This window comes from Limulus polyphemus, unplaced genomic scaffold, assembly GCF_000517525.1.
Source record: "Limulus polyphemus unplaced genomic scaffold, Limulus_polyphemus-2.1.2 Scaffold2551, whole genome shotgun sequence".
NCBI classification, from domain to species: Eukaryota; Metazoa; Arthropoda; class Merostomata; order Xiphosura; family Limulidae; genus Limulus; species Limulus polyphemus.
The window spans coordinates 26,436-41,084 of record NW_013668161.1 but is presented as its reverse complement, the minus strand read 5'-3'; the positions used below and the strand labels follow the sequence as shown (position 1 = coordinate 41,084).

The following is a 14,649-nucleotide window of genomic DNA, read 5'->3' as shown; positions in this document are numbered from 1 at the left end:
GATGTACTTCCCACGATGGTAGATAATGGTTCTGACTCTAGTCTCCAAGTCTCAGGGTTGATGATGTACTTCCCACGATGGTAGATAATGGTTCTGACTCTAGTCTCCAAGTCTCAGGGTTGATGATGTCTGCTAGGGAAGCAAAAACTTTGGTCTGCAGGGAGTTCATGTCTTACATTCAGCCAACAATTTCTTTCTTTCACATTACGATTTTTTGAGAGGGGGAATATAACTACTGAGTGAAAATTTCTTTCAACGGCACTTTTCATCTGTTACTATGCTTCCATTTAATCTCCTGGGTTAGGTATTGTTTTCTTTTCCTCAGGAGATCTATGGTAAGTTTTCAACATGTATTACCCAGTAATACACCCATGTATAGCAGGTTTATTTGAGCTTGTGTGGATTGACCTAATTTCTGCATGCAATAATTTAGACCTTTCATGTCTTCTATACTCACTACTTCATAAGTTTGATTTATAAAATTCTTCATGGTGCATTTTACTTTAGTGTTTTTTGTTTTATTGATTCTTTGAGTGGACTGATAAATAAGTTCGATATTTATGTCTTTTATCTTCTAAGTTCTTTTAGTGGTTTTATACTTTAGATGTTTCTTATGTTTTAGGTCAAACTACATAGTTTTGCAAGTTTGTTCTTTTTATGTACTTTGTAGAATCTACAAATTTCTAGGTTTTGTTAGTTTGTTAGTCATGAATACTTTCTCTAAGTATTTTTAGTTTATGTGTCTTTTTGGCTATACTTCACGACAGTTCTGTGGGTTCTACGGGTTCTATCTGAAGATTTCTGCCTTTAGTTCTGCTCCTCCCTTACCCACTTCCCATATTTCCCTCCTTCCTTCTCTGGATCATACTTCTTCCAGTCATTTTGTCTAGTCTGTTCAAGACCTCCTTCACAAAGGAGCTATTGCATGGGTTGTGCTCACTCAACCGGAATTTTACTTCAGTCTGTATGTTGTCCTCTAAATCACATGAGATTGGAGACCCATCATAGACTTGTCTCAGCTAAACTCCTATCTGGAGCCACCTCACTTCACCATGAAATCCTACCTCTTACTTTCGAAGGGGTTGGGGGGTACTCTGGGACTCTGGATGATCAAATCATTGTGACAGATGCCTATCTTCATATTCCAACTGCTCCAGTGTCACATCAATTTCTTTGGTTTATCCACATGAGTTGTGTCTTCTAGTTCCAGACACTGCCATTTGGCCCTTCTTCGGCTCTGTCAAGTGGTACGCTCTTTTGTCAATCATTTACTCCTTGGATTTTCAGACTCTCCTTTTCATGGATGACAAGCTCATGCTCGCCTCTTCCCATGCCCAGTCAGTCAATTACACTTGCTCACTGTTTCAGGAAGATAATTGGGTGGGCTTTTCTGATCCAGTCGAGAGGTCCATTCTTCACCCAACTCAATCTCTTATTCCATTAAGGGTTTTTCTTCCATTCCCATCTTTGTTGGGCCCAGTCTTCTCCACTTTGGCTCAGGGATATTGCGCAGGCAGTCTGAATGGCCCTATCTTCTCTTTTTCTCACTCCACTTTTTATCTCTTTTGGGGGTTCCTTGGAAGCTCTCATTCCCTTGGGTTGGGCTCACTTGTGATCCCTTCAGTGGATGCTTTTAACCAGTAGAGGTTCTCCCACAATCCCTTGGACTATTCCATTACCCTTCTCCTTGGGATCATGGCTGACCTTGCTTGGTGGCTCAATTGGGAAATGACCATGGTAGTGATTTCCATTACCCTACCTTGTCCAGAATCTCATACATTTAACAATACTTTCTGGGTGGTTTGAGGGCTTGACTCAATTCTTAAAAGATTTCCAATTGATGGTCTGTCAAGGAAGCTACTGTCCATTTCAATTTCCTGGAACTTTTGGCAGTTTGTTGGGGTTTGTATCCTTTCTTCTCACACCTGAAAAGGCGGGTAGCTGTGGTTCATTCATACTATTACACTAGTGTCGGCTGTATGACCAAGTAAGGAGGAACCAAATCCAGATCTCTGTCTTTTCAGATGCTGGATCTTCTTTACTGGGCCTATGACCACTACATGGCAAATTTTGTGTGTCATGTTCTCAGCAACATTAATCTGGTGGCTGATTGCTTATCTCGACCCAACTAGGTTCTTCTCATAAAGTGATCCCTTTTTCCATGGGTATTTTTGTGGGTGTGTTCTCAACTGTGAACACCACATATAAATGTGTTTGCCACTCACTGGAACATTAAAATTTGTTCCTCTACATACACTTCAGCTCTGGGAGTAGATGCATTCAGTCAAGTTTGGAGGGGTCTTCTCATGGATACGTAACTTCCCATTAGACTCCTCTCCAGAACTTTTCCCTTTTTTAAACCATTCCTTGCCATGTCCTGCTCGTTTCTCTCTAATGGCCTGCTCAGACATAGTTCCATCTGCTATGGCCCTTGCTGGAGTGATATTCCCTGCCCTTACCTCTGTCCCAGTCTCTCCTCTGACCACAGTGTTCTGACATGGTTCATTCCAATGTCACCAAACTCCATCTCCACACATAGCTTTTGTCCAGTCCCTCACCTCAGCGTAGGGACTCACCCCTAGTGTAGTGTCTTTTCTTGCCCATACCTTGCTACTTTCCTCCTTGTCTGTGTACCAGAGGCATTGGTCTTCCTTCAGACTTTGGTCCATTCACCATGGCTTCCACCCATCCCATCCTTCTGTTCCATTTCTTCACCTGGTTGTTTCATTAGGGTTCGTCCATGTCAGCTGTTGCTAGTTGTATGGCTGCTGTGTTGAACCCCTTCCATTTTCTAACTTCCAGAATGTGTTCTCCTCCCTGGTTATTTCTCTCCTTTTCTGTTCCTTTCCTCTGGTCTGTCCACTACATTCGTTTGTTCTGCTGGATTGGGATCTCAGTGTTGTCCTTCTGGTTCTCCCTTTAAACCCATTGCAATGTGTTCCTTGTCCATATTTCCTTTTCCTCATTGCATCGGGTCGTTGTTGTTCCAATATTTATGCCATTTCTGTTTCCTGCATCCTTTACCATTCCTCGTGTGTTATCCTCTATATGGATTGGGCCTTCCTTCCCATAACATTGGCTGCCTGGGAAGGTTGTTTAGCCTTTTCTTCTATTTACTTACTTTCCATTTCCCACCTGTACTCCTTTTCGAATCTGGATTGACTACTTTGTCCAGTTGGTTCCATGCTATGTTATGTGGCTTGTACTGTCTCTTTTTTTTTCTAGTTCTTGTTCCTGTCTATTTGTTTCATGGAATTCCTCTGTTTCCAGTAATCTATCGCTTATTGAACTCATTGGTTGGATTCAACTTGTATGACTGGTCACCATTTAAATAATGTTTCTTCGCATTACATTCACCATCTAACTATGCCTTTAGCTTCTCGATTCTGCTGTCCTTTGGAGGAGATCATTCAGGCTGTTATGTTATTTGTCACGCAATCTTTGCACAACCTGTCTTTCTCAGGCGAGTATCATCTTCCTCCATCAAAATATTATTATTTTTTATCGTATTTAGTTGATCCTCATCATATTTCAGGATCCCAACTGGTGGTGGATGTTGCTTGGTCAGGTATGCTTAATATTATATTAGTACTAAATCTGTATCCTTCTATAACACTCACTATTGAGATGGGGTGTTTCTTCCAATTAAGGTTTTTCTGCTTTTCAAAATAGGGAATCACAGACACCCATTGCACTGTCTCTGTTGTGTATCATTCCTCTGGACTCCTCAAAGTGTGCTCTCCCCCCTTCTCTTCTGGTGGAGCAAGGGAGCCCTTGCCACTTCCGGTTCCCAGTTGCTGGAGTGGTGGACCGAGGAGGATTCCTTCTGAGTGGGTTTCCTATGACAAACAAAATCAGAATTTATATATCATATGTGCGCACTCAGCAAGAAGAAAAGTGCTCTCATCATTATATTCATTACCGAACAATGATTATACAATAACATAAGATTCAAGGTGTTTCCCCTTAGATGTTTTTGCCTAGGCAGATTGCACTTGCTGATCAAAAACTTCCTTTGCAAGGTGCTTCCATTGGATGTTTTTTCCTAGGCGGACTGCACTCGGGTTTATCATATGCATCCAAGGTGTTGCTCGGGTGGACCATACTTGTTGATCTCTATATGTTATGCAAGGCACTTCCACTAGATGTTTTTTTTTTGGTCAGATGGACTGCACTTGGCTTCTCCTGGATGTTTTTGCCCAGGTTGACCACACTTGGTCACATTATTGAATATTATGTATCCAAGGTACTTCCTCTGGATGTTTTATGCTCAGGTGGACTGCACTTGATCTCACAAGTTTATGCAAAGTGCTTACACTGGATGGACCACACTTGGCCTATTCATATACAATTCACAAACTTTTAACCCTAGCCAAATTTAGTTATTTCATTTTCTCTGGCACCATATCAATATGTTTGGTACTACATTCCGCTACATACGTCGATGAAGTATGACATGTCTGTTTACAATGGGCTGGCTATGAAAACCGTCAAGATCACATTCATGTCTATAATTTTTTTTCTTCATCCTAAGCATCCAAGGCACTTTTCCTGGTTGTTTTTTGCCCGGAAGGACCGCACTTGTTCATCTCAATATCTTATACAAGGTATTTCCACTGGATGTTTTGCCCAGATGGACCACACTTGTAGAAGCCCATTGTCACTTTCACACTAGACTTTCCAGGTTTGTTAACATCATACTGTTTCAAGTCATGGTTCTACAACACTTTTCCACTGATTCGAGGCTGTATGACTCTTTTCTGAATGCATTGGTGCCTGCTAATTCAGTTCTGCCGTCTTTTTGTTCCTGTGTTAATTACTGGGCAGTGAACATACCTGTTCCAGTAGTAGTGCTATACCCCATAGGTGTGCTTTCATTTCATATTCTTGCACACCTGTTCTTTCAGTGCAGTCACTTTCCACTTGATTGGATATTGATGTGCCTTCACTAAGACAATTTTGGAAGTTAACATTTTCTTACACTGAAAATGTATTTTTGATAGGTACTTTTTTCTTCTCACCCACTTTCCACCCTTCCTCCCCACTGATATGCCAGTATTTTTGGTTTGTACTTGCCAATTCTCTAAAGTGAGGATTACTCAAGAATAGTAGAGGGAGCTAGCTGTACTAGTATAGAGGGTGCAGTATGATTAAGTAAGGTATATCACAGTAACTGTCAGTTCATGGTACCCTTTGCAGTCTTTGGCTGTAGTGCTTTGAAATATCTAAAAACTAAGTATCATAACAAAATTTTTAATGAACAAATCAAAATCATTAATTTATTTTGCATTTCATCCAAAGGTTATGAATGAAAACAGTTTCTGATGTATAACCTATTCTAATTTCTGTATCCATTATTTTTTATTTTTCAGTAAGTATCTAAATATGATAAAATCATACTTAATAGCACAACTTTATATTTAATTGTTGTAACTAGTCCTCCATGAATTTTTAATCTGAGGTATATACAAGTAACATTTCAGACCTGTCATTTGTTCACCACAAGTCCATGCAGTCAGTATAATCTATTACTTTTGTTAAACCTAAAATGAGTCAAAACTTTACCAGCTTAGCCACTTTAAACTGTAGCAATTCAAGGATAAAATCGGTGCACCATCACTCAATCAGTGCAAACAACTGAGATTCATAAATCTAATATATTAAAAGACATGTAGTGATTTGTTACAGGTGGAATGAAACAGACTGTGTGAAATTAGAATCAAAATGAAACATTTTATTACAGCAAGAACAGAAAGAAACTGGTTAATTATGCTAATGAAAGGACTAATGCAGGGTATTCAAGTGTATTTGGATGGAAATAAGAGATGACTGTATTTAACAATTAAAATACATTTTTACTGAAACTAAGTTTAAACAGTACATGATTAGCAGGAAATAGAAAATAAAAAAAGCTACAGGACTTCACAGTGAGTTCTAGTTCTCTTATATCAGAAAAACAAACTGACTTCCTTAAAAATTGGAAGAATATAATGTGCAAGCATCAAAACAGCATTCACAATACATAGTTCAATCATAACATGGGCACTATAATGTGGCAGTTTCAAAGTATTCTTCTTACACAAGGTTAAGTATAATAAATAAACCTAGTATTCTGAGAATTGTTTAATCTCGAAGTCTAAGTTCAACGGAGGTCCAGTTCAATCTGCACTTTGATCATTGTGTGTTATTGGATTATATTATTAAAGATTAAGTATGACACGGAACTGTCCCATGAGACAGTAGACAAGTTCCTTGCCTGGTCAGGCTATAAAATGTAATAGCTTAGTCTGTATTTAAGACATGACCTCATTCTAAAATGAAATCTTTCGGAGTTTCATTGTTGTATAACTGAGCTGAGTACAATCTACTAGTAATTAGTTAATCATAATTTATAGTTTCATAATTGTAATTTATTTTTGACTTTATCAATAACAATTCATCACAGAACCATGCTGTTATATCTGTAGCCCGAAAATTCTTCACAAAACCGACTGTTACAACGGAACACTTACAATTCTTCTCAGATCCATACTGTTACATCGGTACACTTTCAATTCTTCATACAAATGTTCTGTTATATGTGTCCACTAAGAATTCTTCACAGAACCGTACTGTTATATTTGTAGACTTACAGTTCTTCACAAAACCGTAATGTTCCATCTGTCCACTTACAATTCTTCACAGAACCATACTGTTATATCTGTCCTCTTACAATTTTTCACAGAACCATGCTGTTATATCTGTAGACCTACAATTTTTCACAGAACCGGCTGTTACAACGGTACACTTACAATTCTTCACAGAACCGACTGTTACAACGGTACACTTACAATTCTTCACAGAACCGTACTGTTACATCGGTACACTTACAGTTCTTCACACAAATATTCTGTTATATGTGTCCACTTGGAATTATTCTCAGAACCTTACTGTTAAATCTGTACACTTACAATTCTTCACAGAACCGTACTGCTATATCTGTCGACATACAATTCTTCACAGAAATGTACAGAAATAGTGTTATGATGAAGTGTATTGGCATTCCTGACCATTTTGTAGTTTATACGTAGCATTAATAGGTCTGTTTGCAATATATATATATATTTATTTAAAACTATGAAACTTTACCACAAAAGCCCATAAATTATATGTATTATTACTGTGATATGCATCTAATGTTGTTTTTGTTGTTTTTTTTAGGAATTTCCAAGGAATAGAACAAGATGGACAACTTGTGGTTAATATAGACATCAGTAAGGTTAGAATGTGGTTTTTATAAATCTAGTATTTTAAGCTAATCACTTCTGTTTTGTAAACAAGTTGTACTCTAGATTTGAACTACAGTGTTACATTTTTTCCAATAGTCAATATTGTTAGATAAGTCAGATTGTATAATCTTTGATGGTATTTTAAAATGTCTATATTATTCTCAGAAGGAGAAAATCAGAGTATCTCTCTACTTTTATTACCATTTTAAATTATGTAGTTCCACTTATCCAACATGTTTCAACTTACAGAAATTTGTGTATATATACCTATCTTCCACGTAAATGTTTTTTATGTTAAAATAACTGAAGACTAAGTTGAACTAGTAATTTGTACATTTAGTTTGGTACATAATGTAGTGGGTTTATCATTCTAATTATTGATGTTGTAGGTTATAATCAGTAAGAAGAAGTTACGCTTTGTGGTTCTATCTCTGATTATTGCCGTGACATTTAATTTCATTGTAAAGTCTGCTGTACCATTTGATACATAATTTTATGGGTTTCCCATTCTAGCTATTGACAATACTTGTTTTCATCAGTAACAAGAAGTAACTCTGTGTGGTTCTATCTCTGATTATTGCCGTGACATTTAATTTCATTGTAAAGTCTGTTGTACCATTTAATACATAATTTTGTAAGTTTCCCATTCTAGCTATTGACAATACTTGTTTTCATCAGTAACGAGAAGTAACTCTTTGTGGTTCTATCTCTGATTATTGCCGTGACATTTAATTTCATTGTAAAGTCTGTTGTACCATTTGATGCATAATTTTATGGGTTTCCCATTCTAGCTATTGACAATACTTGTTTTCATCAGTAACAAGAAGTAACTTTAACTGTTGTCTTGATATCTTATTATATTAAAAGGTTGTTATGTTATAAAATATACCCACTACATCCCCTTGCCCCAGTCTTAGTAACCAGTTTTTTTTAATTATTTACTTATATGTTAATGTGAGTATAATATGGGCAGTCGTGAAAGATCATTCTTTTCTTCTCATTGAATCACGAGTGAAGGAAATGTATACTATTATTTTGAACTGACAACTTCCAATATGAGTTGCAGTTGAGAGATCCTTTCTGATTCTGGCCTCTCTGTACTCCCGAGTTTCACTGTAGTGCTGTCCTGGGGGCAATCAATGGTCTTTGAGGCTATGTAGTAGGATTGGGTCTTGTGGGGTTTATGCCCCTCCACTTTGACCACTTTTGGAGGTCCTTCACCACAGACCCTTGTATTTTGCAAGTTGTCTTTGATGGTCTGGTCCTCATTTTGATTCTCCTCTTCTGTCATCCTAGCATCCTCTTTCCTCGGGATCCAGTTTCCAGCCAGCGTCTTTCAGTGATGGTACAAAACCTGCTTCAGAAGAATGCCCTTTGTTTGCAGGCTATAGCACTATTATTTCTCAACCTATCCTCCTTTCCTTTTCCCACTGTGTAAGAAGTTTTTATCTTTTTTGGGGACATGGGCTTCTCTGGAAGCCCTCCTCCCTCTTGGTCATTCCCACATATATCACCTTCAATGGGCTTTCATGGACCAGTGGAGCCTCATTCTGGATTCCTTGGATTCTCCTCTTTTCCTCCTTTACAGACCGATTTTACCTGGTGGTTGGATTGAGACAACACTACTATGAGTGTTCCTCTTCCTCCTTCTCCTCTGTAACATCATCTCTTTACGGATACCTCTATTTCATGTTGGGGTGCCTCCCTGGATGCTTGGGAGGTCTCAGGGTGGTGGACTATATCAGAATTCTTGCCCCCTCATCAGTCTCTTAGGGCTCCTTACAGTTTGTTTGGCATTGGTTCACTTCCTTCCAGCTCTTCAGGGCCAGTTGGTGATGGTTCATTCTGACAACTTGACTGTGGTCTCATAAATTACCAGGCAAGGGGCACTCAATTGAGAGATCTGTTTTCAGACACTGAAACTCCTGTTTTGGGCCTACAGTTATCGTATTCATTTGATGGCTTGTCATATTCCACATGCTGTGAATCTAGTCACAGATTGCTTATTTCTTCTTGACAAGATTCTCCCTACAGAGTGGTCACTGAATCCACTGGTGTTTTTGGGGCTCTGTTCCTAGTGGGGTGTTCCAGATCTTGATGCCTTTGCACCCATATCAATTTCCAATTCCCACGGTTTTGGTCTCCTGTTCTACATCCCTTGGCTGGAGCACTAGATTCTCTCAGTCAATATTGGATGGGCTTCTACCTGTATGCCTACCCTCCCATTTGTCTGCTTCCCTAGGTATATTCCATCATCCAGACCACAGTGTGTTGTGTTCTTTTGGTGGCTCCGTTTTGGTCGGTACAGCCATGGTTCTCCACTACTACATTGGTTAGTGGTGTCGCTTCCTCTTCAACTCCTTCCATCCCCCACTCTTTTACACATGGCAGAATGTAAGACAGACAGGAATTGCTGCCCATCCCTAATGATCTGTGTATTATAACTCACTCGAGCGATCTGCTTTTCAAAATAAGATTTCGTGGTCACCCATTGCACTGTCTCTGGTGCAGCTTTCCTCCAGACTTTCCAATGCACTGTTTCCCTCCTTCTTTTAGTGGAATATGGGAGTCCTTGCTACTTACCAGTTCCTAGCTGTTGGAGTGGTGGACCATGGAGGCTTCCTCCTGAGTGTGCTCACTCCCACTCATTGAGAGTAGGGTGGTATTTTGCCAGTGAAGATGGCATTGATGCATAATCTACCATATAACTGATGTACAACCCCTGATGCTGCCAGGTGATGTACAATGCATTCCACCAACATGTAGTTAGCCACTTCCACTGAGGCACCCTCCTTCCTGCTGTCTCCAGGATATTGGTTACTGGCAGATATAGTGATGGTTGGAGTTGGACCAGCCACATAAGTCCTTACAAACAATCTAGGCAAAATATTGTGCAACAGTAAAGACAAAATTGAAAAGTCCAACAAGAGTGGTTTTTACCAATTAATGTGTAAAAATTGCAATAAAGTATACATAGGTCAAACAGGACGTCCAATAGAAATAAGAATTAAATAACATTCTAGAAGCTGGAAATTAAGGAAAATGGATTCAACTTTTGCATCCCACATTATTGAAACTAAACACCAATTTCTTCTGAAAACAAACTGCAAAATCTTACATATCTGTGAAAAAGGTAAAAACTAAGTAGCCTGGAAATTTCAGAAATAAATACAAGTCTACAAACAAATCCAGAAAAGTTCTAAATGACCAAACCAATTTAAGCTCCTCCCCACTTACAGCACCTTGCAAAACTATAAACCCCCCCCCCTGCAAAGTTTCCACATTTTGTTGCCATCTGAGCTTGCAATCATGAAACTTTCAAGTGGGCCTTTATATTTAAAATCTACACAAACTGAGAAAGCTAAAAACATGTTGATATTATGTAATTAATTTAGAGTTTCAAAGAAAATGAAAATATTCTCAATTGCATAAAGTATTCAACCTTTTTACTATGGTAACCCTAAAATCTGTTCAGGTGAAAAAGATTAGTTTGAAAGGTCACAAAATTAGTGTAATGGTCTCTCTCTCTCTGTGTAATCAAAGTGGTTTAACTTGACTTCAGAGTAAATGCATCAGTTCAAACCACAACTCACATAGTGATATGACAAACCAACCATGAAGACCAGGGAACTTTCCAAACAAGTCAGGGATAAATGGGTAGAGAATCACAGATCAGGAGATGGTTACAAGAAAATTTCAAAGTCACTGATTATCTCTTTGAGTATGGTGAAGTCCATCATTAATAAGTGGAATGTGCTTCATACCACCCAGTCACTACCCACATCAGGCCACCCTTCCAAACTAAACTGCCAGGCAAGCAGGAAACAGGTTAGTGATGCCACTGTAAAGCCAACAGTGACTTTGAAAGACTTGCAAAGTTCCATGTCTGAGATGGGAGTTTGTGTTCATACATCGACAATATCCCAGTCCCTACACAAAGCTGGCTTGTATGGGCAGATAGCAAGAAAGAAGTCATTACTGAAAAATAATCATCTTAAATTGCATATAGAGTTCGTGACAAAGCAAAGCATGTAAAGGATATTGCAGACATGTGGTAGAAGGTTTTGTGGTCAGACGAGACAAAAATTGGATTTTTTTTGTCTAAATTCAAAGTGTTACATCTGGCTCACTCCCAACACAGCATATCACTCTGTCAACACCATCCCAACTGTCAAGCATGGTGGTGGCAGCATTATTTTTTGAGGATGCTTGTCATCAGTAAGGACTGTGAAGCTTGTCAGGATCGAGGGGAGGATGGATGGTCCAAAGTACAGGTGAATCCTAGAGGAAAACCTGCTTGAGTCAGCCAAGAATCTACAACTGGGTCGAAAAATTTATATTTTAGCAGGACAATGACTCGAAGCACAAGACCAAAGCCACACTGGAGTGGTTTCAAAAGAAGAAAGTGAATGTCCTGGAGTGCCCCAGTCAAAGTCCTGAATAGAATCCAATAGAAAATTTATAGCGAGACATGAAGATTGCAGTCCATCAATGATCTCCAATGAACTTGTCAGAATTGGAGCAATCTTGCCAGGAAAATGGGCAAAACTTACATCGTCCCATTGTGCAAAGCTGGTAGAGACCTATCTAAAGAGACTCACAGCAGTAATTGCTACCAAAGGTTTTTCTACCAAGTACTGGCTTAGGGAGCTGAATACTTATGCAATCAGTAAATTTCAATTTATATATTTTCTTTGCAGGTTATGGTAACATTCAACCTCCTTCACACATAAAAGTGTGAAGTTTGATCATTTAGAGTTTTGAATAAAAACAAGTTCCTTAAAAAATTGTTTACATTACTTTGTATTTCGTCAAAATGTGACACTATTGGTAGGGAGTGAATACTTTTGCCAAAACACTGTATCTCAAGGTGAATGTCAAGGTTACTTTCAATTATTTGATTAAACACATATACACCTGTTTACAAACAGTCTCAGTCTGTACCTGATGATGTCTTTTCTGGCAAAATCATAATCATTAAAACTTAAATTTCAAACTGTGATTTGATTTCGTGTTTATTGAAATACATTGAGAATAAAGTAGTCTAATTAAATTTTTGATATAAATTGGTCAGGTGGGTCAAGGACAAAAGCAAGACTGTAGCTTGATTCAGTTGGAGAGACTCTCAGTCTTTGCAATGAAAGCCTGTATCTGTCAACCCATAAACTTTTAGTGAGTCTGTTTTACCCTTCTGGTCACAACATGCAAAGCTGGGTAATCTTTTAGCTGCTTAAAGCACCTTAAACATATCTTCAGAGTACAATGGGAGGGAAACAGCTTAATGGTTTGATACATATGACCCCCACTAGAGACTTCTGTATGGCACAGAATGATGTCTAGACTGCTTTGTAGTCCAGAGAAAGAGGTGAATAGCACTTTAATGGCTCTACCAAACCTTATTCTCTGAGTTTATACCTAATCTGTTAATTTCATTTCATTCTGAATGACATTGTTTGTTATATATATATTGTTTTCAAAGTTTTGAAAGAGCAAGATGTTTTAAAAAAAATGTTTGGCAGAAATTTGTGAAATTAGCTTTAAAAGTTTACATAATTATAAATAATGTAAAAATTATAATTCAGCATTAGTACAAATATATAGTGCCTGCTTTTGTAGATTAGTCCCAAGAGAGGAAGCATGTATGATAAACTTGGCAGGTGGGGTTATATTTGTAAAAGGTTACTGAAATAACTCATTTTTGTCAAAATATGCCTATTCTTTATATAGTTCAATTTTTCATGTACTACAGTACATTTTTTAGAAGTTGAGGTCTGCTTAATTTTGTAGGTTGCCTTCCTCACAAACTAAAATTCTAGGTTCGTCATTGACTATACTTGTTTTGAAAGTTTCTTTTGTATTCAAAACATATAATAGTATTTTGGTTTAGCCTCCTCTGATGCTTTATCATCTGTGGAGTAATATCTTAATGCTGTATGAATTCATCTTTATTGTAGAGGGATAAAAGAGATGAACTGAATCAAATACTGGCAGACTTAACAATGAATAATACTGACACCGATGGAAATCAACCTGATGATTTACTGGACCTCATGGACCATGTTTCCTAAAGTTCAAGGCTGTAAGTTGTAGACATAATCAGAAATTACTTTTCAATAAACATCCAACAACAATTAGTCATGACTAGAATTAAGTTCTTAAAAGCATTTGATGTATAATAGGAAAATTTACGAGTCTGAAAATAGAAAAATGATACATGTGATGTCTTATCACATATTAATAGTTATTCTCATATACGTATTATGATATGAAGTCAAAAAATATTAATTTGTAAGGTTATGAGTAAGGATGTTGAAGTGAAAAATGGTGGCGTTAAAAATCAGAAAGTATTATTCACAAAAGCTACTTACCTCTCTGCACCACCAAGAACAGAAAGAACTATTGCTCTATGCCCAATTGTTGGAGGGCAACACTACCTCAATATGTTGTAATCCCTGTGAGCACTAGCACATGATCATAGGTTTATTCTTTCCTCAACATTGCTTATGTTTAAACATGTTTTTTTTTCTGTACTTTTTTGAGTTTCTAGTCACTAACACTATCTGCCCGAGCATCACTTACTGCACATGTCACGAGGTTTTAGTGGCGTACATTCACAATTTTATTCAACTACTGTTTGTTTATGTTACACTAATTAGTATAGCATAAAATCGTAGCTAATAATCTATATTTTATATAGTATATAAATTTTAAGTCCTTAATTTTATAAAGCAATATTTTTTAAAATCCCGAATTTCTCCTAGTATGAGAAAGGTGAAAAATGTTCTGTAGGCATCCTATCTTCTCTATTTTATTCACCAGCCCTCCAATAAGTACGAAATTCATTGTAAATTACTCACTATAAATTTTTCATTGCTGAAATAAACCATAATTTATATAGCTTTCAATTTTGTTTGATTACAAAGCCATTAAATAGAAAATCAGACCCCTCTTGCCACACCTACCTATAACATCCTCTCTTTCAGGATTTGTTAATAGTTCTCTCTTACATTTAATTCTATATTATTTATAACAAATAAAAATCCAAGTTTTTCATCTATCAAATGATGTATTATATTACATTGTTTTCAAAACAGAGAATTGTCAATTTCTCTTTTAGTACCATCTTTATTCTCATGGGAGAGATAACTTGTAATAGCTCTTGTCACACAGCTAGAAAGGCAGAAAAATTGTGGTAATTAGAGGAAATTGTCTGCTTTTTGCATGTTATTATTCTATGTTCTTTGGTATTATTTAATTAAGTAAAAATTATTTTGTGCATTACTACCATTAGTATAAAAAAAGTAAGGTTAGGTGTCATTGACACGGGTAAGTACTTTATTTCTTGTTTTTCTTGTTTATTCTTTATATATTATTATAAAAG

General features: G+C 37.3%; 1 protein-coding gene across 3 annotated transcripts in view; it reads left to right on the top strand.

The window, feature by feature from the left end:
- The window catches only part of LOC106467276 (protein OSCP1-like), a 102,242-nt gene that overhangs the window by 66,693 nt on the left and 20,900 nt on the right, over positions 1 to 14,649 (top strand). For all 3 annotated transcript variants that reach the window (XM_022395418.1, XM_022395420.1, XM_022395419.1), the window contains exons 9-10: positions 7,201 to 7,258; positions 13,223 to 13,347. In XM_022395418.1, coding sequence (XP_022251126.1) covers positions 7,201 to 7,258; positions 13,223 to 13,336 — 172 coding nt within the window. In that variant the 3' untranslated portion in view covers positions 13,337 to 13,347. The remainder of the gene's footprint in view (positions 1 to 7,200; positions 7,259 to 13,222; positions 13,348 to 14,649) is intronic.